Below are 25,678 nucleotides of genomic sequence, written 5' to 3' on the forward strand. Positions count from 1 at the left end.
TAAACCCCTCCCTCGAACAGTGATTATCCAATAGCAACTTCCTAACGGTAACTGTAAATGTAAACATTATTTTCAAGGTTAATAAGTATATAATTTATACTATGCATTAGTGATGGTATCACAGTTTAGGCTAACGTTAGCAACAAAACACATTGGGGAGTCTTAATCCTAAAAGTAAAAACATTTGAAAACAGTTTAAAATACAAACGTGCAATTCAAATGTCGGATAAACAGCCAAACTGAATTAAAGTCTGATCTTACATTTTCATTAAAATACCAGAAATAACTAAGCTCACTTAAAATAACTCAGCTGGAGACATTAAAATATCAGCTGGAGATGCAGTTGTCTTTTTTAACAGGTCCAATGGAGTAGTGTGAATGTTAGCTTAACTGGTTAACAAGCTACAGCTTATAAAGATGGTCAGTGACAGTTGTCCTTTCAGCCAGAGAAAACAACAGTTGCTTGCTGAAAAACGAGAAATTATTTTTGTCTGTGTCTATCTTAAATCAAAGAACCATTGTGTAAAAAAGTACATGGGATTTAAATGGTAAATCTTCCATGATAGCATTTTCAGGTGCTTATGTGCTGTGTGAGAATGGAAAATGGAAATGAAAAGCAAGAGTTAACTTAACCAACCTTAGTCACTGTTGCGTTAACAGTGACTAAGGTTGCCGGAGCTTATGTGAGAACGGAAAGTAAAACCCACATAGCAACAGTAACGAAGGGGGTGGGGCTTTATAAACAGTCAATTGTATTCTTGAACCAGCAATAGTCAACAATTAATTGTCAAAATCAGAATAACAAAATCAAACCTGTCTTCATGGTCTTATTTAAAAAAAATAAAGCAGATATGCACATGTTAAGAAATGCACCTTTAAGTTTTGTAGATAGCATACTGAATGAATTTTTTAAGCTTTATTCTTTGTGTGCTGTTTTGCATCTGTTGATGAAAATGTATTAAATTAGAGCATTCATTTATTATGAAATATAATTTATTTGCATAATAAAATGCAGGCACAAATACAGTATCCAAACAGATACGTCAGAAATTGGGATGATGACCTGGTTTGCACATACAGAAAACTATCTGTTCTGTTTCGAAGTAAACTAATTGTGTTTTAATGTAATTAGCGGAACATACCAAATGATAATAAACTACTGTATTTTATACATTTTTGGATGGCCCGAAATTTTAAATCATTTTTAGTTTGTACAATCCCTGCCACTGCCATTGCCTTGAATAAATGCTTGCATCCACTGTTAGTCTGTCTGTGTGGGATTCTTCTTTTTTTCTGTATCACCTATGACATAAACACACTTCTTCAGTTGTGTTTAGGTCATAGGTGATACAGAAAAAAGTGATAATCTAGATATTTATAGCAGTTTTGGTTTGTTTCTTGGTGGTGGGCAGAATCACAAAAAACTGTCCTCCAGTGATAACAGTGAAGAACTGCACCTCTTCATAAAATTCACAGAGTGTAAATATTGTGATCACCATTCTTGATATTAACATAAACTACTTGCTATTAGTGTAATTGTTACAAACAAAAACAGTGACATTGCTATTGTCAATATAGTCGTGTTTTCTGGTGTGATGAACCTGAGCATCAATATAAGCGTCAAAGCAGACATAGTAAATATTTACAATATTCCAGTGGCTGTGCTGCATCTGCAAAGACGTACATTTCTTCTGTAACATACAAGTATAAACATAATGCGGCATATGGTAGCTGTCTTTAAATTTCACTATAGTAGGAGCTGTTTTAGAGCTGTCCTTATGTTTTTTGTTTAAGATTTCACTATGATAATACCTGTTTGAAACGTATCTATTATTTTGTTTATGAGCATCATGATGATGATGCATACAGTTCAGTTCAGATCAAAAACAGTATTGTGGTTATAATCTTTTAATTTTTTTTTTGGCAAAATTACGTGAAAATTGAATACAGTAAACCGTAAAATCCTTGAATTAATCAACTGTTCATTGGAAAAAAATGTCTGGATTCCCTGAATATGACAGGAATTCTTTGTCTTTGTTTTACTTTACTACATCATCATGCTTTTTATTTAAGTATTATCATTTTATTTTCTCATCTGTATAATTGCAATATATGTTTCGTTGAATTGAAACAGGAAAGAAAAACAGTCAATAATGATTTTATTTTGTAGGATTATTTGACCGGATGTATGAAGATTCTACGTTAGATTATGACGACAGCAGTTAACGCCTCTGAGCTTTAAATATTTTGTATTTTTAGTTAATATTTTTTTTATCTGTATACGTAATGTATATGTCTCAATAAAGTCCTTTCTTTCAAAAACAGGAAAGAAAAAGAAAATCCATTAATTGTGGTTTTATTTTGTAGGCTGTGACCGGATGTTGTGTCGTAACTCTACGTCAGAACACATGACCATGACAACAGCAGTCAACAGATCAGTATATGACAGATGTTCGTGCAGGACGAGCCGCTTCATTCAATGTGGAGGAAACGCGGAGGGGAGCGGTCTGTGTCTGGATTATTCGCCGCGGAGGAGAGCTAAATGTACTGAAACATGTCTGGGGAGAAGGTCACGAATCCCTGTAACAAATTTCAAGCCAACATCTTTAATAAAAGTAAGTGCCAAAACTGCTTCAAGTCCCGGGAGCTGCATCTGTTGAACGACCATGACAAGGAGCAGGTAACGTTACACTACTCTTGGATTCAGTTAATGTCACTGTTGACTAATCAATGATTTTCAAGAGTTACGTCTTGAAAAAAGCCTTTACGTTTTTCTAACTTGTACATGTAAAACAAACTTCAACCTTCAATCTCAGTCTGAAAACATGCAAATATATAACTTGAAAATGTTTAATTTAAGGTTTAATTACCTTCTATCTTTACTGTGGTCTAATTGCTATTTTCATTATTAATTCATCTGCCGATTATTTTTTTGTTTAACCGATTAATCTTTTTTGTCTTTAAAACGACAGTAAATAGTGAAAAATGCCTGTTATAATTTCTTCACGTCTGACTTTATCTGACCAACAGTCCGAGATCCAAAGATTTTCACTTTACTTTCATATGTGACTAAGAAAAACACCAGTCTAGTAATTGAGAAGCATAAAACAAAAAATATATTCACATTTCTGCTTTGGAAAATGTCCAAAATGATTACTCAATTATCAAAATAATGCAGATTCATTTTCTACTAATCACTTAGGCCCAATTGACTAATTGTCCGAGCTCTAATTCTCAGCATCCTTGGAACTGAGCTGACTGCTAGTTTTCTTTGATTAACAGTTAATTTATTTCCTCAGTTCAAACGATTTTGTCTTGCAAGATAAGCATGGAGATTCATCATTTTTAACAGTGAATCTATTAATTACACGTTTTTCAAAAAAAATGTAAAAATTAAGACAAATATCCCAAATCCCAAAGCAGAGCCTCCTTTCAATTCCTTATACTAGCTGTCCAAAAATCCTTGTTTTGATTGAACTGACAGATTCCTGATATGAAACAAAGTGAAGCAGCAATAGTAGTAGTAGTATTTTATTTGTCCCTGTGGGGAAATTGGTTTGCAGCTTTATCACAGGCATTTAGATAACATACAATAAGAAAAAGTATTTGAGACAATGGAATCAGAAAAAGTTTAATGCTTGTGCACGTATTCGCCAACCATCAGCAGCATAGACAGCTTATTTTTGCATAGAAAGCATGTGTACACTGGTTCACCGCATCTGAAAAAAACAGTTCCTGCAGGTCTGTCAAATCCAGGTGATGTTAGGAGACAATCATGACGGCTTCCTACATGCCTCACATTGTTCAAATATGTTATCGCTCTCTGTGCCCCTGCCTGGTTTCACTGTGCCCTGTAATTTCAGCAGTGTTGCTCAACCTGCAAACACTACACATGGTATTACTCTGACACAGTCGGCTGCACTCATGGAGAAAAGCTGTTTTGTGGTTCATAGTTTCATTGTTTTTCACATGGTGTCAAATGTTGCATACTGTGTCTGAATTTTCTTTATCCGTCTAAGTTTTCACAAACGATAGAAAGAGAAATTCACATCTTTTCCCTCTTGTCAAGTCAAAGTTAAAGGCTGAGCATCAAAACAATCTGCTCCATTGGGGAACGACAGGGAGCACAAAGTCATGTTTATTTTCTTTGTTTGAGCCGCAGGAATTTTGGGACATATTCACAAAGAAAATCTCAAGGTAGTGTTTCAAAAGATGAAGATTTTGTGCATCTGAACTTGGGTTGGTTTTTCGATCAAGAGGAAATCATGTTCCAGCTTCTCAAATGTGAGAATTTGGTTTTTGGACTCTTGGTCGTACAAAACACAGGATTTGGATATGTCATATTGGGTTTAAGGAAATTTTTATTGTGAGAAATTGTAGCCTAATTATTATTATTATTATTTGTCTTTTACAAATTTCTTACATTAAATGAAACAAACAAAGATAATCATAGACTCACAGATGATGAAAATAATTATTTTGTTTCAGCCCTAGTCTGGTCCCACATCACCACACCAAACACTTTATTTTGCCTGCATATTGAATTTATTTTGGTGGCTCACAGAAACAGGTTTATCCTCAAAAAGAAATGTTTCCTATACTGCGTGTGTGGCTTTAGAAGTGTGGCTTGACTGAAAAGAGCTGTACCCAGTGATGCTTTTATGTGCTGTAGCATAAATTTGAAAAGTGGCTTTCTTAATCAGAATTTAGTGCTTAAATACAGAGCTGTTTTTAAATACAGAGTGTTAAGTGTTGGATGTCAGAGCTCAACCGCCTGCCGCAAAAATTTAACTGTGGAATCCCAGCTTGTGTAATTGAGTTTCAGTGTACAATTGATACAGTATGTATTGAAAAGGATGGTTTATATTAGTTGGGCTTCAACTGCCAATTGCTTTCATTGTTGATTGATCTGAACTTCTGTTAAATGTCATAAAATAGTTGAAAATTCCTGAGAGCCAAAGGTGACATCTACAGACCCTTTTAGATTTGTGTGTTTTTTTCTTTTTTAAGAATTGTGAAAAAGACACAAACTAAGCAAAACATTTCACATTTGAAAAATCAACTTTTGAGTCAGTGGACAAACTATGTCAAGGTGACACTGTATATATCTGTTATGATGCTATATCTGCAGGTATCTGCCTGGACATTTTATCAGTCCAGCTGTAAATGCTTTGTCCCACCGACTGTAAACAACCCAAAGATACTTCATTTGGAGCTGCTAGTCAGTTGACAGAAGATTAATGTCCAACTATTCTGATTATTGGTTAATCGCTTCAGTTATTTTTCAAGCAAAAACTACCACATATTCTCAGATTTGATCCTCTCCCATCTGAGAATTTCTCAATTTTATGTCATTATAAACTGAAGATCTTTGGGTTTCGAACTGTTGATGGGACAAAACAAGACATCTGAAGACTTCACATTGGAATATGAGAAACTATGTACATTATTGTCTTACATTTCATAGATAAATCAATTATTTCATCGAAAAAATAACAACCAGATTCGTTGGTAGTGAAAGTAATTGTTAGTTGCAGGCTTCGTTTCATTTACTATCACTTAAAAAAAAAAGAAAAGCAGCAAATCCTGACATTTGTAAAGCAGGAATTAGGGGATGTGCAGCATTTTTAACAATAAACTATTCATTTATTATATGAATACATACTGTAGTTTCTGTCGCTTGACTAACCAATGACACAGTGAGATGATTACAACCTTTGGCTGAATGCTTACTTTCCGGTTTCCTCTTTCTCCCGCGACATACAGGCCAAACCCATCTACGGAGGCTGGATGTGTTTGGCTCCTGAGGGGACAGACTTTGACAACCCAATGCAGAGGTCACGGGTAGGGCATAATGAAACTGAAATGAAATGCACAGAAATTTCCCACTTCTGCATTGTGACTTATGTCTTAAGAAAAACAAAATTGTCCTGATTTTGTTTCCTCTCTCTGTTTGACAGAAATGGCAGCGGCGCTTCTTCATCCTGTATGAACATGGCAGCCTGAGTTTCGCCCTGGACGAACTGGTGAGAAAGTGCTCAGAAACAGTGAATCAATACAAAAACATACAAAAGATAGCAGTGTACAGTAAGCCCTGCTCTGTATACAGTATACATCTGCGTTTACAGCATGTTGGGATCAAGCTGGCATCTTTAGGCCAGATGTTGTGAGCAGAACCGCAGCAGATGATTTGGGCTTAGCCTGTCCTCTAATGCACACATCCCCCCTCTCTCTGTGATCCCCTCAAATCTCATTCCTTCATCTCTTTCATTCCACACTCAACACCACTAACCACTCTATGTGTAACTGTCATTTCATGTGCGTTCTGGTAATCAGTCCTAGCAACACAATTTCAGTAACAAGCTCTCCAACCCCTACAAGTGTAACTTAGATGCTCTGATTCTCCTCCAGCCAAGCACTTTGCCACAGGGGATGGTGAACATGAATCAGTGCACGGACATCACAGACGCTGAGCCCCGGACGGGCCAGAGAAACGCGCTCTGCATCGTCACGCCGGAGCAGGAAATATTCATCCGTGGGGACAATAAAGAGATCATTAATGGGTCGGTATGAAACTGAAGAGAAAGTACAGGAGCCTTTAGCAGTAAGATTTCTCACATCCAGCCTGTATAATGCCTCGTCTCTGCTGTTTCTATGTGTCTTTACCAGGTGGAGTGAACAGCTTGCAGTGTATCTGCAGACTAACAAGCAAAATCAGAAGAAAAAACGCAAAGTGGATCCTGTTACCACCCAGGTAGCAAAGCAAATGTCCCATCAGTGATTCAGTACACTCTGTAGCTCACACTGTGTTTGTCCTGCCAGCTGTGGGGACAAATGATGCTGGAACACTTTGATTCAGTGCAAGATTAACAGATTAACAGCTTCAGGAGCTGCTAATATTAATATTACCATGAAATTCAATTTAGTTAGTCATGGTCCCCAAAGGATGAATCCTGTAGTTTTTGATCCCCCTTCATTTTTCATCTTCGGGTCAGTATGAGACTAAAACCACGACTGACCCTCACGGTGAATAGAGAATAGAAAAAAATTGAAGAAAAAATAAATAAATAAATAAAAGAAGTGTTGAATTGTCTTTTTGTTTTTTCTAATGAAAAATTAGGAACCCAGTCCAGCAAAGATGGCTGCAACTGATCCGGCAGAGTCCGGCTGTGGTCGGTGGCAGGAAGACCAGCAGGGCAGGGGACAGGATGTGACCCCCATCTGGACCGTCACAGACACAGATCCCCCAGGCCCAGAGCAGACCCCTGCAGGTGCAGCAGAAGCAAAACACACACACACACACACACACACACACACACACACACACCCTGGCTTTCGTGTCCATCAGCCAATCACATCCACTTCCTGTCCTCTTGCTCTGTCCTAACGTCGTGCAGATGTTCACACACTTACAGCTTTTTTTTTTTTTTTTTTTTTTTTTTTAAACAGTTCATTTAACCCTTGTTTAACCAGACACAGTGACTGAGTCCTGGTTTGTGTTCATGGGAACCGGCTGGAGGAGTTTTTGCTTTAACAGGAAGTGTCACAGACTGACAGACAGAAACACACAAACACACTGTGATGTGCAGAGAAACGTGTGTCTCTAACCTTCAGGCATCATAAAAGCCAAACACGATCCATAAAAGACCTCTTAAACAGGTCCTGGTAGGCTTGATGATTAGCACAGGACAAGTATTCGTCCTTACTGGAGCGTTGCGCTGGGACAGAGTGGACAGTACCTAGCTGGCGTCAGACTTATTGCAGGGTCTGGAGAGGTCCTGTAATAAAGGCCTGGATTAACTCCTGCTGACCGTGCCTATGGGCTGCTTCATTAGAGGGTCCCTCAGACCCTCTAAATGAATGATCCTCTGTCAGGACTCTTGTCTGTAGCAGGGTTTCCTCTTGTCATTGAATTCCTGGACAGTCATTGGATTCTTTAAGGTGTTTTCCAGACAGGGACAATCATTTTGATCAGTTCTTTTAGAAAGTCAACCAGTATCTGTGAAGTGGGTCACGTGTATTTTCTAGATTATCTCTGCAGCATTGCAGTAGAGTAAGGCTGCAACTATTCATTATTTTCATTATTGGTTAATCTGGTGATTATTTCTTTGATTAATCAATGATTTGTTGAGTCTGTGAAACCTCAAAAAATTTCATTGTGATGAAGCTGTCATCTTCAAATGTTTTGTTTGTCCAAAAACCCCAAAAGTCCCCCAGTTCTGTTTAAAATGATACATGACAAAGAAAAGCAGCAAATCTTTGCTTCTACAAGGCTGAAATCTACAAATATTTGTCAAAAGTTTTTTTTATTGTGGGTCTAAATGAAGATCTCCTTTTAGTTCTCTCCTGAGGATCCATTCTTAGTTAGAGCTCAGTTACCAATTACACAGAAAATCCTCAATACAAAGGTTATTCATACATTAGATTTACTTTTTAGTCATGTGTTTCCTTTTTCTATATTTGTCACCATAAAGCATCTTTTCTTTCTCAGTCCAGTTCATCCATCTTTTCTGTTGATTCTCAGTCATAATTTAGTCAGTGTAGTCAGTCTGTTTTCTTTGTGTTGGTGTGAATGATTAATTAGCTGTCATTTGGAACCGAAAATAGACTGTGGCTCTGTCAATGCTACCATGGCAACTTTAGAATAATAACGTTGTATATGTGATTTCCATCTTCAAACCAGAGGCGTTTCTAGAATTTAAAAAAGTTTGGGACTAAACCAAAGTCATCCGGGCCTTTTCATTGGTTTATTGATTTGTTTATTATCACCTAATTTGTTGTTGCTGTCTGTCATGTGGGGAAACAGAACTTCTGTAACAAAACATATTCATTTGTAACATAACAATATTTCACATATCATTCAGTTCTTTACTCTAACTTGACTTCTAGAAAAAGCCAAAAACACACTTGTTTGATTACTCCCCCTCTCGCTGATGCTCCAAGTGAGGTTCTCAAATCCCAGTTTTTGAAGACCCAAAGTGATTTGGGCCTGAAGCCCAGAATGATTGGCCTCACTGACGCCGTAGTTTCAAACCACTTAGTATTTACTTTTTTTAGTAAGAAAAGCTGATTGACATGCTTTATTGAATTCTTGGGTAATTTCTTAAACTGAGGAAAATATATCATTATGTAAAATGTTAAGAGGGAAAGCTGTGGAGGTTTTGTGCCACTGTCAGTGTCAACCCTGACGTCGTCCTGTGGGATTAAAAAAAGAATGATTTCATCCAGTTGCTTGGTTGCTGGATGTTTAGAGACTCAGTGCTATGTGGCAGTAAGCTACACACACACACACCAATAGTCCGACAGGCTCTGATGACAGCTGTGGTTAACCATCCAACCCACCCAGGGTGATAACCTGTCAAAGCAATTAACAATTCAAGTATAAAGGGAATACATAAAAAAATCTCATCACAAAATATGAAAAATGTATATACAGTATAACCCAGTAAAGTCACTTCAGCAAATCTTCACAGGTGCATTGTATCTTTCGTATGCAAACATAGGTGTGTGATGGTCGAGGATATGAGAGGATTATAAGAAGCTATATCTTAAATATATTTCAATTTTAATGTACAAAATATGTTTTATTTCATATTCTTGATTGAGCCCTCTTGGTGTTAGAGTTTGAAGGGTAAAGATTAAATCCCTGGAGCTCTTTAGAGGAATGAATTCATATCCTCTACTCTTCTTGGAGATCAACCCATGTATCTCAGTGAGGACACTGGATGATTTGCCTTGAATACAGCTTCTTAGTGAACTTAAACCAAACTGTGTTAGATTGTCTTTCCTGCATTATGTCTAACTCCAGTCTGAAACCTTTTTGTGTTGCTCTCTATATCCAGGCAACACGTCTGCCTACCTGTGCCCGGTCTCCAGGGACTCTCAGATCTTGGATGGCGCTGGCAGTTTCGGGAGCCCAATTTTGGACTCGGCAGCCAATGGAAACACTGGAACTGAGTCTAACAACATCCAAACATCAGCAAACAACAAGAACCAGAGCCAGGACAGAAGGTTAGAAATGAATCAGGGGAAGATTAGTAATTTCCAGCCAATTTTGATGATAATGTGTAAGAGTAACTCTTCTGTAGATTGTGTTTGGCTGCAATCTGGAGTTTATTTTCTGTATGTATGTTTGCATGTAATCTGTGGGTAATGCTAACCATTTAAAGTGCCTTGGCAAAGGAAAAGGGGGTAAATGTGCAAGCAATTAGCACAGAGGACATCCAATGCCTCTCAGCTTCCCCCCAGTATAAAGCCGAACAGCTATCACACAACGCTAAACACCAGATCAAAGGCTCACGCTCTACCCCTCCATTAGAGATCTGACTGCCGCATTTTTATATTTAGCTTAAAGAAACCCTCCCAGTTTGTGCCCCAGCAGCATGTAAACCAGTCACGTGAGGAGAATACATCTCAGTTCTTCACTCATTGCCTTATTGGGAAACAAAAAAACAAAATACTTATCCCCCCCTCCAAATAAGGCCAGAAATTCCAAAACACTGGTGTAATTAGATATCTGCAGCCTTGTTTCTCAGGACCTTAATGCTGACTGTCTGCCTGCCTGTCAGAGAAAGTAGACTTCAGCTCAGAGCTCAGTTTGAGGGCACGGGCCTGTCTCAGAGGGAAGTGAAACATCCTGCTCAAGAAGAATTTACAGAGATTACTCATGTATGTAGAAGTAAACCTGCGTTACCTTTTAGGAACAGTAAAACAGACGCTGTTGGTTTTGAGCAGATTTTTTTTTCCATTCTGGTCTAAAAAACACAACAACAAAGAGTTATGTGATGTTTAAAACAGAGTCAGTCTTTGATAATGTACTGTTGAAATATATATATATATATATATATAGTATGTTTTGGTGATTTTTTTTTTGTCAGCTTCTTATGTAGAACATCAACCTGCCTGAACTGTCTTTTTGCTAAATCTGACACGTTTACCTCGTGTGTGTCGTCCCTGATAAATACAATATATGATTGAAGGAGCTATTTGTATGTTTTGCTATTGCTACATAGCCAACATTAGCACTAACAGCTGTTTACTTACCAGTCTTACTGAGAGCTTGAGTCAAGAGGTTATGATACGTCCTCTGAGCGATCACGACAGGAACAGACTGCGGCACGAAGAACAGGAGATGGATCATTGTTTTGTTATTGATCCTACTGTTGCTGGCTTACAGTAGTATTTGTTGATCAATCTGCCCCAACATGTGTAATATTTACCACATAAATAATTACTAAAATTGTCATTGATTCATTTTCTCTTGATTGGCCAGTAAATTCTAATTGTTCACACTTCACATGCGGCAAATGGCTGTTCCATTTTTTAATGCTCGTATAGAGTAAAAAAAAAAAACGTCCAACAAAGCTTGAACTTTGGTTAAATAAAAAAACTTTAAAAACCATTTCTAACCCCACAAACAAATGAACAAGTTTACAAAGTCCATTCAGTTAAAATAATGTAAATGCAATGTGTCTCTGTCATCCATGAAATCAGCTTCCTAACAGAACATATCACACTCATGTCCTAAAAGATACTGACTGATCGTGAGCCCAGCTTTTAACTAGCAGCATTTGTTGCCATCATCATACAGTTGTCTGTACATTATATCAGGTTACTTGTCCATCATCTCTCAGCAGCAACAACAACAATGATGAAAAGATCTTGGCTGCACAGGTGCAGTTTGGAGTGATTATGGAGCTGTCATCCTGGTGGAAATGATGTCAGAACCCACCTGTGTGTTAGCGGGGTTGGGGAAGCCACACGAACATACAGTGCGTTTGTCTCGGGTGAAATCTTTTCACTAATTAATGGTTCATGTTTTCCAGCCATGGCAGCACAGCAGAGAGGATTCTGGGATTGGAGGCCGCTGAGAAAGAGCAGGGAGGAGGGACAGCCGTTTCCAGGAAGGGCAGGAGTGAGGTTCGCACCAGCAAGCAAGAGGTAACCACACTAAATACATGTTTCACACTATGATACACCTTCTGCACTACGCAGGCTGGTCTGTTCATCTATTTTCGGTCGCGGACGCTGCTAGTATGCTTCATCAGACCTGCTTGTTGGTTGGTCAGATAACTTCAGAGACCCCCCCTTGACGAGGAGTAGATTATGTTTTTATGTTTATCCCGTTTGTTTAATCTGTCCAAAAACTGATGTGTAAAAAAGACATGTTGCGATTTGACAAGGGTTATGTGCCGGTCTATGTTGTGACTGGGAGCAGTAACTCTGTGTAAAATGAAGGACTAACCAAATGAAATAAGACTTAAACAAAAAAAAGATTAACTGACATAACTGATGATAAATCACCATAACGTGATGGCAGGCTTGCCCATAGGTAGTTGCTCAGGCTCAAGGAGACAGAAACACACTCATTTTAAACCAGTAAACGTATATCCCTTGTGAAATGACTATTATTGTTGCAACATCAATTTTAAATAGTGTGTTCATTTAGCTTATAGCAGGAGCATGATTAAGACAATAGGATTTCAGGTACTTTAACATCAACATTAAACAATTAAAAACCCATTTCCTGACTGCGGTCGTTTGCTGCCGTATGATAGTAATAATCATGAATAGGTAATGTGGGTTTGTCATGACTGGACTGGGCCTGCCACTGGGCTGGGCTGTAGGCTGGACTGGTTTGGACATGACTCACACAACCAGGTGTTATACAGAGAAAGACGTCACTTCAACGATGAAGCTCTGACCTGATGTAATATCTGGAAAGGGTAAACTCGTCTCAAATTCCCCTCTGACACTGTTTGCATCAATCAGCCACCGTGTAAACACAAGGGATCCTGTTTCATTCAAGGTTTTTTGCATCTTCATAGTCCACATTCAGTCCACGCTGCGCGCTAAAAAGCAGGTGATGAGAGTTTGTCGAGAAACGCGTGGACAAGTCGATCCTGCCTTGTCAAGGCATGTGTTTCTTCCAGCATGTGTGTGAGTGGGTACATGTGTCAGCAGGTGGGAGAGAGTTGGTGATTCACTCTGAGCTGCACTTTGTTTGTGAACAGAACTGGTTTTGATGCCCTGAAGGCGTTCAGTCCGCCTGCTCTTGTGTGTCGTAATCTGGGAGACAGCATTCCTCTTACAGACTTTTTTCCAGGGATTCCTATGACCTGAAACAAGAGACAGTGTCATGTTGGGAGCTGTGAGTCTTAAGGGCTCTTTATGAGAACTTCTGCAGTATCATGACGGTCTGTGTTTACTGAACTTGATAAACTCAGAAAGCAGTGCCTCCATTTGCGGCTCCTTTCCAAGTGCACATCTGTTTGTGAATGACCCTGTGTCTTGTCAGGCCTTAGCGATTAAAGAGGTGAGTAAACCTTAACAATTGTGTGTCTGTGTGTGATAGTATCAACAAAACACAAACATGAAGCATAAACAGTCCACAGGAAGTTACATAAAGATAGATTACAAGTTAAACCAGGCTCAGATCAGTAACTCAGGTTTGTTTTTTCAAGTAAACCTCACAATGGCGTTACTATGGAAATGGATACCTCCAGACTCGCCTGGTCTTGAGGGGTGTTTTGTAAATGTGGTTCTGAAAAGCAGAGTTTATTTTCAAACCTGTTTAATGTCTTGTTTTTATCATCTTAGAAATATTTTCAAAATAAGATGTTTTATCTTTCAAAGACACAGAGGCCATTTTACACTGCGACTCAACTACCGCAACAGCCTCTTCACCTGACTTTTAATAAGATCCAAGAGAAGTGTTTAAGGCTCTCAGTGATAGATCTGACCTGTTAGTTGCATATGAGCCAGTTTTGTAGCCTGAGCCCCTCGGGCAGAGGTCTTTTATCTGTTCTTGAGGCACAACTGAAAACTAAAGGTGTCAGAGCGTTCTCAGTCAGAGCCCTGAAACTGTGGAACGAGCCGCCTGAGGAAATCAGGTCAGCAGCATCAGTGACCTCCTTTAAATCTCTTCTGGAAAATATATGTTCATCTTAGAGCTTTTCCTGATTTTACCTGATTTTTGGTTTAATGTAGAAAATGTAAAGCAGATATTAGACATATAATAAGGGAGTGACTGTTACCTGACAGATACTGATATTGATTTTTGAGGGTAAAAATCACATATTACAGCTGATAGTAACATAAAAAAACAGTCATGATAAATATTGATCATTGATCACGAGTCTATTTGCAGTGAATGTTAAATTTCTCTAAATTTAACATTTAGCAGCTGAGCCAGAGATTCCCCTCAGGAGCTGGTGGAGACCAAAAACAGAGCTAAAAGTGAGGGAATACTGGACTTACATTCATCATCATCATCATCATCATCATCATCATCATCATCATCATCATCATCAACATCAGTTCAACATATCAACATAACACTTGATGATCTGTCAAGTCTGCTGCCCCCAAGTGGCCAAAAAAACAGTTTTTCCACTGACAACGCAACGCAACACAACACAACACAACGCAACACAACGGCGTGTTTAACAGATGAACACGTGATGTGTGTCCACATATTTCTGACCAAGATCAAAATGAGTCCAAGTGAGCGTGTGAAGGGTACAAGCAGGACACGACTATTGGCGTGAAGATAAGTTATGCTAAATCAAGAGCACTAGTTGTTCATTCTTGAGCAAAAAATATTGATTTGTGCGCTCACATGAGTGTCAAGTCATGTCTGTGCTTGCAGGTCTATTTTCTTCACTGTGAATTGATGTGATCGGTGCTCGTTGCCTTGGGTCTGTGTTATAAAGTCATGAAATAAATCAGGCTTGACCTTGTCTGCCCACATTAGCTGTCTTAATGAAGCAGATTAACCCTGATTCAGTTTGTGAGGCTTGTTCAGTTTTCAGAGTTTTCAGAGTAAAGTTTCCTGAGCCACCTTTATGAAATACGCCATCAGTCGCTGAGGCTGATGTGGAAAACACTGTGATCACAGTAGTGCAACACAGATGGTCATCAGTGTGGCTGCTGTTAATCTTTGATTAAACACACAGGCTCATTCCAGAGGATTTGCCATTTAAATACACCAGCAGCACTTTTTATCCCATGTGATGATTTATGTCTTTGGGTGCGTTTGTTTTGGTAGCAAGGAGAAGGTCAGAGGAGCCCGTCCGGAGTTCATTCAGGCCTCAGAGCTGAGATGCCCAAGACAGCCCCCACCCCCTCCACTCCCCCTCCAGCTCTGGGAGTCTTCTTCATCGAACAGAGGACGGGCTCTGTCTGCAGCAGTCAGTAATTGTTTGGGAGGAAAAAGAGACCAGTTCAACTGCAGCCGGAGCACTGTGTTCCTGCGTGTGTTGTGTCCTTGGATAGTTTTCAATGTAAATGCCAGAGAAAGAGAAAACACAAAGAATGTTCTGTAACCATTAAAGTGGTCATTTTTTCCCATTAAAGTGGTTATATAAGAGGGAAGAATGAATCTTTTGAATAGCAGAGGCTCAAGTAAACAAAAAACCTTGTTCCATTTAATGCTGTGTAATCCAGACTTGACAGAGACCCTGATACGTGCTGTTAAGGCGTCTCTATTAGCCAGCATGAAACCTGATCATAAGAAGCATGCAGGAATCTCACTCTCAGCTCTTTGGACTTGTAGCATCATTTTGAAATGTAAGACAAAGAGGCTTCGGAGTATCAGGGATTATGTTTCCTCTAAAACCTTTTCATGCATTCCACATCCAAATCCAGTCACCCATGTGCAGTTCACTGGTGATGTGAGTAAGAGTTTAACAGGCGGTGGAGAAAAGCCTGCTGGGCTCCCTGCAGAGCTCTACAGCAGGCCTAATCCTTACAGCTGACATCCCTGCCAAGGACCCAGACTATCGGTTACTCCGGTTGAAGGAATGCAGGCTGCAAAGCTGCCACCGTCCCAATTGAGAAAACACGTCACGTATCCGCATCAGTGAAAACCTGTGTCTGATAAAAAAAACAAAAAAAAAAACAAAAACATGAATGCTGGTGATGAAAGGAGTTCTTGTTATTTCAGTGTTTTCGCAATCATTTTGATTTTTGACTTTTTGCCCTCCACAGTCATGTGGAGACATAGCCCAGCTCGGCGCGCCCCCTCCTCAGAGACGATCCAAATCCCTGGACCGCAGGACGTCAGACACCGTCATGACAGTAAGTCATTAAATTAAAAACTAAACGCTAATTATTTATGTCTGAAAATCAGGCATCACTACACACTTGTGTTTCAGCTGGCAGTGTAGATGAAATGTATGGAAGCCCCAATTACCCCCCCTAGAGGGCAAAACGCTCCTTAATCCCTATGTGACCTTGAGTACTGATCATATTCTTTGTGTTATTTACCTGTTCCTTGATCAGATTTGTCCTGATTTAAGTCATAAGTTTGTTAATCTTATGATGCATTTTAAGGTTCTGGTACACTGATTGTGTTGACAAAATATTAAAACACTGATGCAAGGTTGAGCTTCTTTTGTTAACCCCTGTGCTTCATGGCTTTACTCCATCCAAATGTAGAGAGAAAATCTGTAAAAGAAAATGTAAATGAATGCATACAGGCCTCAAACTGTTTGTGTAATCTTCTTGTCTTATCAGACATGTTCAAAATCACGGTTAGAGGCAATTCTTAGGAAATAAGGAAAAGAGGAAAAAAAGGAAAAAGAGACATAATAAAACATGAAAACAATACCAGCAGATTTACCATTGTAAATCAGGGTTTACTGGTATTTTTATTCTTGTGATCCTGCTTTTTTTTTTAAATAATTTGTAGGAATATAAAAAATTTGATTTATTTACAATAAAAACCACAAAGATTAAATGAAAGTTACAAATAAAATTTGTGCAGCAGAAATATGTTTTTCTTCTTTGTCATGCTGTAAATCATCTCATGACCTCCTGTGTTTTTGTTGTGACCTCCAGGTTGAGAAACACTAACATAAGATAACTTTCATTCCTTTATAATAACTTGAACAAAACTTTATTCAGTGCTCACAGGTCTGATCACTGATGAGAATATGTTGTATTAACAACAAAAATGTTCATATTTTATCTTCTTTACAGCCAGATTTATTAAACTTCAAAAAAGGCTGGATGGTGAAACTGGATGAAAATGACCAGGTAAACTATTTTTAGAGTCCTAAACTAAATGATGTTAACAACCTCTCACCTTCTGTACATTTCATTTTATCTTTGCTTCCCTCTAGTGGAAGAAATACTGGTTTGTGCTGTCGACTGACAGTCTGAGATACTTCAAGGACTCAGTAACTGAGGAGGTACTTTCATATGTATTGGTTTTAAATTGTAAAAAGATTCAGTTTTTGTGTTTCATTCAACACAGATATTTTCTGATTCTTCCTCACAGGCTTCAGATCTTAAAGGAGAAATTGACCTAACGAAGTGTTATAATGTGTCTGAGTACCAGGTGCAGAGGAACTACGGATTTCAGATCCATGTAAGATGTTATAGCAACAATTCCTACGCTAAAGAGCCAAAATTTTATCTCCTGATAATTAACTTTGTATTTGTCACAGACTCCGAAGGCCGTCTACACACTGTCGGCCATGACTGCAGGGATACGCAAGAACTGGATCCAGTCTCTGATGAAAAATGTGCATCCAGCTAATGCTCCAGATGTAGCCAGGTAAAGTCAAATTACAATAGTCCTGTGGGATAAAATGGGAAATTAAATTAAATTAATTAATTAAAATAATGGAAAATGTTGATCACAATTTTTCAGAGCTCAAAGTGACGTCTTATAGAATCATTTGTCTTGTACCAACCGGCGGTTCAAGCACCAAAGGTTTATCAGTTTACACTGATTGAACGGAGGAAAGCAGTGAATCCTCAGTTTGTTGAAATGTTTGTTTGAAAAGTTTTTCCTTAAAAGAAAGATTTACACGGTTGATGTATGCAGTTTACCTGGCCACCACGTCCCCTGCAGCCCACCTGAAGCCCTCCCCAAACCAGATGTGACTCAGGACTCTTCCTCCATTGACATCCCAACAGAGAGAGACCCTCATCCCAAACCCAGGAGTGTGATGGAAAGACGGCGAGAAGGGCGCTACAGAACATTTGACTGGGCTGAGTTTAGACCTCAGAAAAAGTCGACACTGGAGACCGACCCTCAGAGGACTAAATCTCCATGCTCGCTGGAGATGGGAGACCTGGAGAGAAGGAGGAGGCGGGAGGAGAGGAGGAGGAGGTATGAGAACATGCTGGGCTTCTCTCTGAGCTGGGAAGAGAATGGAGATAAGAGAGAGAGTGGCGGTGTCAGAGCACTGAGTCCAAAATCTCAAGAAAAAGTGGAAGAGGAGATGGAAGAATGCTGGAAGCAGGTGGAGAAGACTATGTTCAGACCGGAGAGGACAGTCCCACTGTTTTCTGAAGCCAAAGACACTGTGGAGATGGAGAAGCTTGTGGACATCTACAGGAAGGGGGTGAGTACTTCACATGTGGGGTCAACTCATACCAATCTATGTAAAGAATTCAAAATCCATGTCCGCAGTTTGTAGCACAGGCTTTATGTTATAAATGTATAACCTACAAACCAAATATACAAACCATTTTCTCTCCTAATGTAGAACATCCTAATATACAACTGCTTTCACAGGCTGATGTGTACCAACATTACTGAGTGAACTATCTTCAAGTGTAAAACTGCACTGCCCCTTTAACTGGTTATCTTTATGTTGTTGAAGGTTGAGGATCTGAAGATTCAGCTGGCAGAGTCCGAGCGGCGCAGACTAGAGCTGGAAGCTCAGCTGAGTCCAGTGGGATATCATCATCATCATCATCATCAGCAGCAGCAGCAGCAGCAGCAGCAGGTTACAAGGGTAAAGCTAAATACTAAATCTGGAGCCTCTTAGCTGATATCTTGTTTCTGTGTGGAGCTAATCGTCCTCCTTTCTCCCTTTTCTCCCATTCCGTTTTCTTTTCTAAGCCTGACCCTCCGCCAGGTCCCCCAAACGAAAATCCATCAAACGGCCAAACACAGAGTCTGAGAGCTGTATATGAAGAGACCAGAGAGCTCTTACAGCGGCAGAACATTATCAGACAGGACATGCAGGAGCAGCTCGGCCTCGAACCCCCTTCATCAACACCTCAGATGCCCAGCATCTGGCTGCATGATACAGAGGGCAATTTCCAAGAATTGGGAGATTTCACACCTTTACTTTCACCTGCATCAGACAGGCAACACGCACTGTCTCAGAATGATGGAGGAATTACAGGACTAAACTTTGATAGCACAACAACCAACCACCAGAAGCAGCTAAACAGAGAAGACAGTCAGCTGTTCCCCACCACAGAAACACAAATAAATGACAGTGAATATGACCCAGATTCATTCATTTTGGAGAAGCCTGCAGAGGGAGATGAGAGCCCACTCAACTGTCTCATAGAGCAGTACATACCTCCAGACCAGGCGATGGTGAGGAGGCTTTCCCAAGAGGTGGAGCTGCTCACCAGCCAGAACGAGGCCCTCAACCAGCGCAACCAGGAGATGCTAAACCAACTGACGGAGGCAGACCGCGAGATCGAGAGGCTGAAAGCAGAGCTCAGCAGCAGGTACACCGAACCCCATCACCTCCCAGAAGTGGAGCAACAGGGAAAGATGAGGGCAGGAGATCTGGAGAGGGAGCTGAGTGTGAGGAACCAGGAGCTCCTGGAGGCCCAGACGCTGATCACATCTCTGGAGGAAAATCTGAGGGAGGCGGAGGCGCTGCTGCAGCTGAACGTCCCGGCAGAGAAGGAAGAGACAGAAGAGGAGAAAAATGAACAGAAAGCAGAGGGGTATCTGCTGCTGTGCTTTCAGGCTACTGAAGCTAAGCTGACAGAGCTGGAGAGGCAGCTCGACCAATCAGAAGCAACCTGCAGGGAGCTGCAGGTGCAAAACGCAGAGCTGAAGGTGGCTGAGAAACTTTACCTTCAGAGAGCTGCAGAGGCCGAGGCTGACATCGTGAGGCTGAGCCAGGAGTTAGAGAAGGAGAGGTTGAAGGGAGAAAAGAGTTGTGTTTCTGGTGAAGAAAGGATCCAGCAAGTGATAGAGGGGATGGTCATGAGGTTGGAAGCTTTGGGGAAATTATTGGAGGCGATTGACAAGTTGGATTTTGGAAAAGAAAGTGAGGGTGAGGAGGAGACGCCTGCAGTGGTGAGTCAGCTGAGGTGGGAGGAAAGGTTGTGGAGTTTGCTTCTCAACAAACTGCGAGCCAGCCCTTCCCAATCAGATGAGGAGAAATCTGTAGAAGTGCTTCTCAGTCAGGTGACAGAGCACATGATTTTAGAGAGAGAAATGCTGCTTGTAGGTGTAGGTCTACTTCCCGAGACAGGTTCACGCACAGATGAGGGGAGGGAAGGTTTGAAGGATCTGGATATTATTTGGGATACAGCAAGTGTGACAGAAACAGAGAGCACAAAGATCGATGAAAGCAAGTTGTCTGATTTTAACCAGCTCTGTGGCGTTGAACATTTTAGAGTGATCACACAGATGAAAATCTCTTTGCTAAACCACGTCGCCTCCTCCGTCAGCACCTATGCCCCTGAAAAACTCCAGCTGATTGCAGACAGACTTAACGCCTTTCACATTTCAGCGCATCCTTGGTTTGGTTTCTTTCACTCTGCAGCCACTGAAGCTCTGTACTGCTGTCACTTAAACCAGGTTCAGTCAAAATGTGAGAAAGAGCTTGAAGAAACCAAACAGAAACTGCTCACTTCTTCGCTTAACTGCAGCAACTGTGTCAAACTGATGGAAGAAAACAAAGAGCTAAAAGAAAGACTGTTGAACCTAGAAGAAGAACAAGGATCCTCATGGAGAGATAAGATGAGTGTGTGTTGTCAGACAGATGAGATTTACCCACAGGAGACAGAGATAGAGACAGAGATAACAAAGGAAAGTACTGAAGGTGAAACGAGGAAAGAAAATGTTAAACAGAAATCCGAAACACCAGAAGAAGAGACGGTTGAGTCCTCGCTCAGCTGTATGGAAACCGCACCATTGGGAAGCCAGGAGGTGTCGGATGAAAACTTAGAAGAAAGTGATGAATCCCAGCGGGAAACAGATCCAAACCTGGAGATGGAGCAAGTTTTGTCACTGAGAAGAAGAGTGGAGGAGCTGGAGGAGCTGCTGTCTGTCACTGTGGAAGAGATGAAAGAGGAGTTTGACGGGAAAATGAGTTCTGTTCAGATGCAACAGGAGATGGAGATGGAGAAGCTGAAGGTAGGCAGTGCTAAATTTTCATAGCCAGTATTTTAAGATTTAAGTCTATTTACAGGTGTTGGAGTTCTAGTGCACATGTGTAAAAGTAGTATAAAGCCATGTGTGGCTCTGCTTTATCCAGGCTCCATGAGCATAACATAGCCAAGTCTCATGAGGCGTCTACTTTAGTTTTACTGTCCAACAGTGTTATTGGAGTGCCACGTTCAGTCAGTGGAGTACGCTTTTTAGAACAATGCTTTTGACCGGTGGAATTAAAGGATGGAAATAGGTCACAAAGAAACATTTAGTGTGATACACAGAGGTTGTAAGTTCAGTATGTGACCCCTGTGAGCGTCTGTCGTCCGCCCAGGCCACATGTCAGCGTGCGTTTGCCTCCATGGAGGACTCTCATGTGAAGGTGGTTGAGGAGCTGCAGCGCCGACACCAACAGGAGGTGGAGCGCCTCCTGGAGGAGAGAGACCAACTGCTGGAGGAGGAGAGCGCTGCTACTGCAACAGGTGAGAAGAGACTCTCATCGCTCCTATACCTGCAATATATTTTGTAGTGGAAGTGAAGAAAGATGTGTAAAAACACATCCCCAAATATTCTGTGGTAAATTACATATGACAAAGAAAAGCTGCAAATCTTCTCTTTTGAGACACTGAAATCTGCAAATATTTGGCATTTTTTCACAATTTTTGCATAAAAAATGGTTCAACCTATTAATAGATAAAAAAAAAAAAATTGTCAGTTCTATTCCTGTTGATCAACTAATTCATTAATTGATTGTCTCAGCTCTAATTCTATATAAACACAAAACATGATAAACAGGAAAAGAAATTCATATTTGTTTATGCATTATGTACATATAAAACATTAAACATTTCTTTACTTGGTGAAATAACAAAGTTTATTTTCTCACCTTTATCACAAGTCCAGTGTGTGGTTAAGAGCACCGCCGAAACTTCAATACTTTTTCTAAATAATAGTTTTAACAAGGACAAACAGAAGGAAAAAAAAGTATTTAAAGGGGAAAAATTACAAAAATGACATTGCTGTGGGGTCTGCAGTGTAAAAATAAAACAAAATTGAAAATAAATAAATAATTAAATAAAGATAGAAATAAAAAATAAATAACTACATACATAAATAATTAAATTTTAAAAATTGATTAAAATAATTAAAACTGCATATGTGGAATGGTGCCTCTTTTCACCTTAGAAGGGGAAAAAAAATCTAATTTCTAAACAGATAATAAGATAAACATATGGAGTACCTTAAGAACAAAGGCAAATTAATGTAATCCCAATAGTTTATTTAAAATCTGATAATTTATCCTGTAATAATCTTAATACGAACCTTAGTTTTCAAAGTCAAAAACATCGAGGATCACATTAATCCAAACCTCAACCGAAGGAATTTCTGTTTCATACAGTTTTTTAGTGCATTATTTCTTAGCTGTAATTTAAGAAATCCTGAACATATATTTATTTTCAAACCCGTTAGTAGATAGTATATCCTGCATTAATCTGGAGGGCCTGAATCTTCTCTCCTGTTCCTTGTTTCTCAGCAATCGAAGCCATCAAGAACGCCCACCGTCTGGAGCTGGAGCGGGAGGTGCAGAGGAGATGTCAGTCAGAAAACAACAACGGAAACACGATCCTGGAGGACATACACAGACAACACAGGTAAAGACTTCCACCAGTCCAGGGACCATTACAGTTTGTAACTGAGGGGGTTTTGGACAACACGTTCTTAAGGGAACTTAACTTAAAAAAAAGAGTTTGTGTTTAACATCTGTGTTTGTTGTGTGCTTTGTGAAGTGAGGAGCTGGCCTCCTACCAGCGGGAGCTCGAGGTTTTGTCCCAGCAGTTCTCTCTCAAGTGTCTGGAGAACGGGCATCTGGTCCAGGCTGTGGATGCAGAGAGGAAGGCCTTGTGTCAGTGCCAGCAGGAAAACCAGGACCTGAGGACCAGAAACCAGGTGATACACTCCCTTCAATCCACCCATCGTGTGTTCTTGTGCGCGGTTAATATCCACAGGAGATCCAGGGTACAAAACCAACAAATAGATCTTCGCTTAGTTTAGTCATCAATATTCTGCTCCATATGTCAAGATATCTGCGGCTCGTTCGAAAATCTAAAAGCCTCATATATGTAGAATTTTTATATATTATTGCAGTTTCTTTCAAATTATTCTGACGATTTTTGTTTTTAGAAAAACAAGACAATTTATTTGAGCTTTTACTTTAGTTTATTTGTCTTTTTATTCAGTTTAAATTATATCCTCTTTTCAGAATGTATTTTATCTCATATCACTGGAATTGTTTTTTTTTTTATCTTTAATCTGTTAACTTTTAGTGATATTTGTGTGACAAGAAACAAAGTGTGAGTGAGTGTTGTGTTGTTTTTGACTTGTGCAGGAGCTGAGCGGTCACCTCGCAGCAGAGATCACCAGACTGTGTTCGCTGGCCAAACAGGACGACCTGCCGCTCAGTCAGGGGATGGACATCTACGAGATGGAGGTGAGTCGGGAGAGAAAGGTAACGGTTAAAGCGTAAAGGAGGGACCACTACAACATTTGGAGCGTGACAGCTTTCTCACTGGGAGAAAGAGTCATTGATGTTTTCTATAAGCTGAATATCTAATATCGATGAGTTCAGTTTTGACAGAGCTCTAAGTCTCTTAAGGTGATTTCTACAGGACACAGCAACTGGTTCAGACTAAACCACACACAAGTGGGTTTAAGTGACCATGTGATTTTGACCCAGATTTTGACCACAGCTGATCTAATGACAGAGTAACAGCCCCACTCATTACAACTTCAAAGGTATTTACACCAGGTGTTGACTGGACCACTAGATGTCACCCATGACACGGGTACTGTAACTTATCCCTGTAAAAATGCTCATGGGTGCCATTTGAGTGTGAACAAGATGTTTGATTCTGCACTTCAGCTTTTTTCCAAAGATATGAAGAGATGATGATGAGTTGAAGTTTTTATTGCAGATCACTCTGCGAGTCAAGGAGTCTGAGGTGCAGAGTCTGAAGCAGGAGATCACGTCTCTGAAGGATGAGCTGCAGTCAGCACAAAGGGTGAGAATCAACAGTCTGATTGTGTTAAATCAAACTGTTAAATGTGTGAACAAAGGGACTCAACCAATTTTCGTTTCACACTAACAAGTGCAGACAAAGATACTTAGACACTGATTGTAAATAAAATCAATGTCAGATTTATTCTTGCTGTTTGTTTGAAGCCTGATAACTCCCAAAAAGTGGTGTAATAAATATCCAATCAAATGTTCAAATGAAAAATGTTTTTTATTCCTAAATTTTTGAATTCTTAAGAGAAGGAATTTTTCTTTTATCTTTCACTTGCGTCCAAAATTTTACTTTTAGCAGTTTGGTAAACACTAAAGGTCCAGATCTGTGTCACGTTTCAGGACAAGAGGAACGCAACAAAGAGGTACAAGGACATGTACACTGAGCTGAGCATCGTGAGAGCACAAACAGAGAGAGAGATGGACGACCTGAGAGAAAATCTGAGGCTGGCTCATCAGGCTCTGGACCAGACTTCACCCTGAATTCTTCACTTTGGACAATAGCAACATTACAATTGTCTTCTCTGTCACAAAAAGTACTTTACCCTCAGTATTACTCTCATGAAATGTATTTAAAACAAAAGAACTGATGTATTTAATAAGTCCAGGGACTCTTATCCACAGTCTCACCTTTTTACTTTTGGTTTTGATTTCAGTTTTGGAGATAAACCTGTCAGGACCAAGTATTTTAGATTAATTCCTATGATTGTGATGATTATGTCAAACTTATATTTAATTTTTTTTCTTTTGTCTTTACATGTATTGACCAAATATCACCATAAAAAATTCATGGTTACTTTGTTGTGTTGTATATACAGTATTTTTTCTGTACAGCCTTGTTGTTCTCCTTTGATGTGACTTGCACAGTTTATCAGACATGTGAGTTGTTGTCCAGCCTCTCATCACTGCTGTATGTGACCTGATTTTTTTAAGTAATTAAATATTTTTAAATGAAGCAGATTTATAAACATTTCCGGCAGGTAATTTTACAGGCAGATAAATCTGTCAGACACAAATTGTAATTTATATTTGTACACTGAAGTGTTATTAATATAAATAGATTTTTTTTATTAAATGGAACTGGCATATTAAACCGACGCTGTGTCTACTTTGTTGTTGTCTGTCATCGTGCCACAGGTCTCTGCAGGGTTCAAATTTGGAGCCTCGTTTTATTTTTTGTTTTCATGTCTGGCAAAAATGAGACAAACATCAGCAGCGGTTTTAACAGGAAAGATAAAAAATCATGGCTGCTACAGTCATATTATCTGGATACCTTGAAAGGTGCATTGAACAAATACTGAGGCTTGGACAGTATTGAGCCCTCTTTCCGGAGGAGGAAGACTGTCAAGGTATCCTAAAAAATAAAGATAACGTCCGAGCTAATATTTCAAAATAAAAGCCCACATTGACGTGTTGCATGTATTGGCGTGTGATGATGGCAGCAGATTTTGAGTATTAGGGTT

The 25,678-nt window shown here is 39.7% G+C and overlaps 1 protein-coding gene across 1 annotated transcript; it reads left to right on the top strand.

The window, feature by feature from the left end:
- Positions 1-2,554: 2,554 nt before the first annotated feature.
- On the top strand, positions 2,555-25,289 carry LOC111217713 (myosin phosphatase Rho-interacting protein-like). Its single transcript, XM_022739698.1, has 22 exons — positions 2,555-2,680; positions 5,767-5,844; positions 5,961-6,026; positions 6,412-6,563; positions 6,670-6,754; positions 7,121-7,271; positions 9,843-10,011; positions 11,826-11,940; positions 15,991-16,080; positions 16,984-17,040; positions 17,127-17,195; positions 17,285-17,374; positions 17,454-17,563; positions 17,864-18,359; positions 18,621-18,755; positions 18,863-21,136; positions 21,486-21,633; positions 22,686-22,803; positions 22,939-23,098; positions 23,538-23,639; positions 24,124-24,210; positions 24,558-25,289. Exons 1-22 carry the CDS (start codon positions 2,555-2,557, stop codon positions 24,696-24,698), a joined length of 5,019 nt encoding a protein of 1,672 aa, XP_022595419.1. The 3' UTR covers positions 24,699-25,289.
- Positions 25,290-25,678: the final 389 nt, after the last annotated feature.

The sequence above is a fragment of the Seriola dumerili genome, unplaced genomic scaffold, assembly GCF_002260705.1.
Source record: "Seriola dumerili isolate Sdu_G_001 unplaced genomic scaffold, Sdu_1.0 BDQW01000044.1, whole genome shotgun sequence".
NCBI lineage: Eukaryota > Metazoa > Chordata > Actinopteri > Carangiformes > Carangidae > Seriola > Seriola dumerili.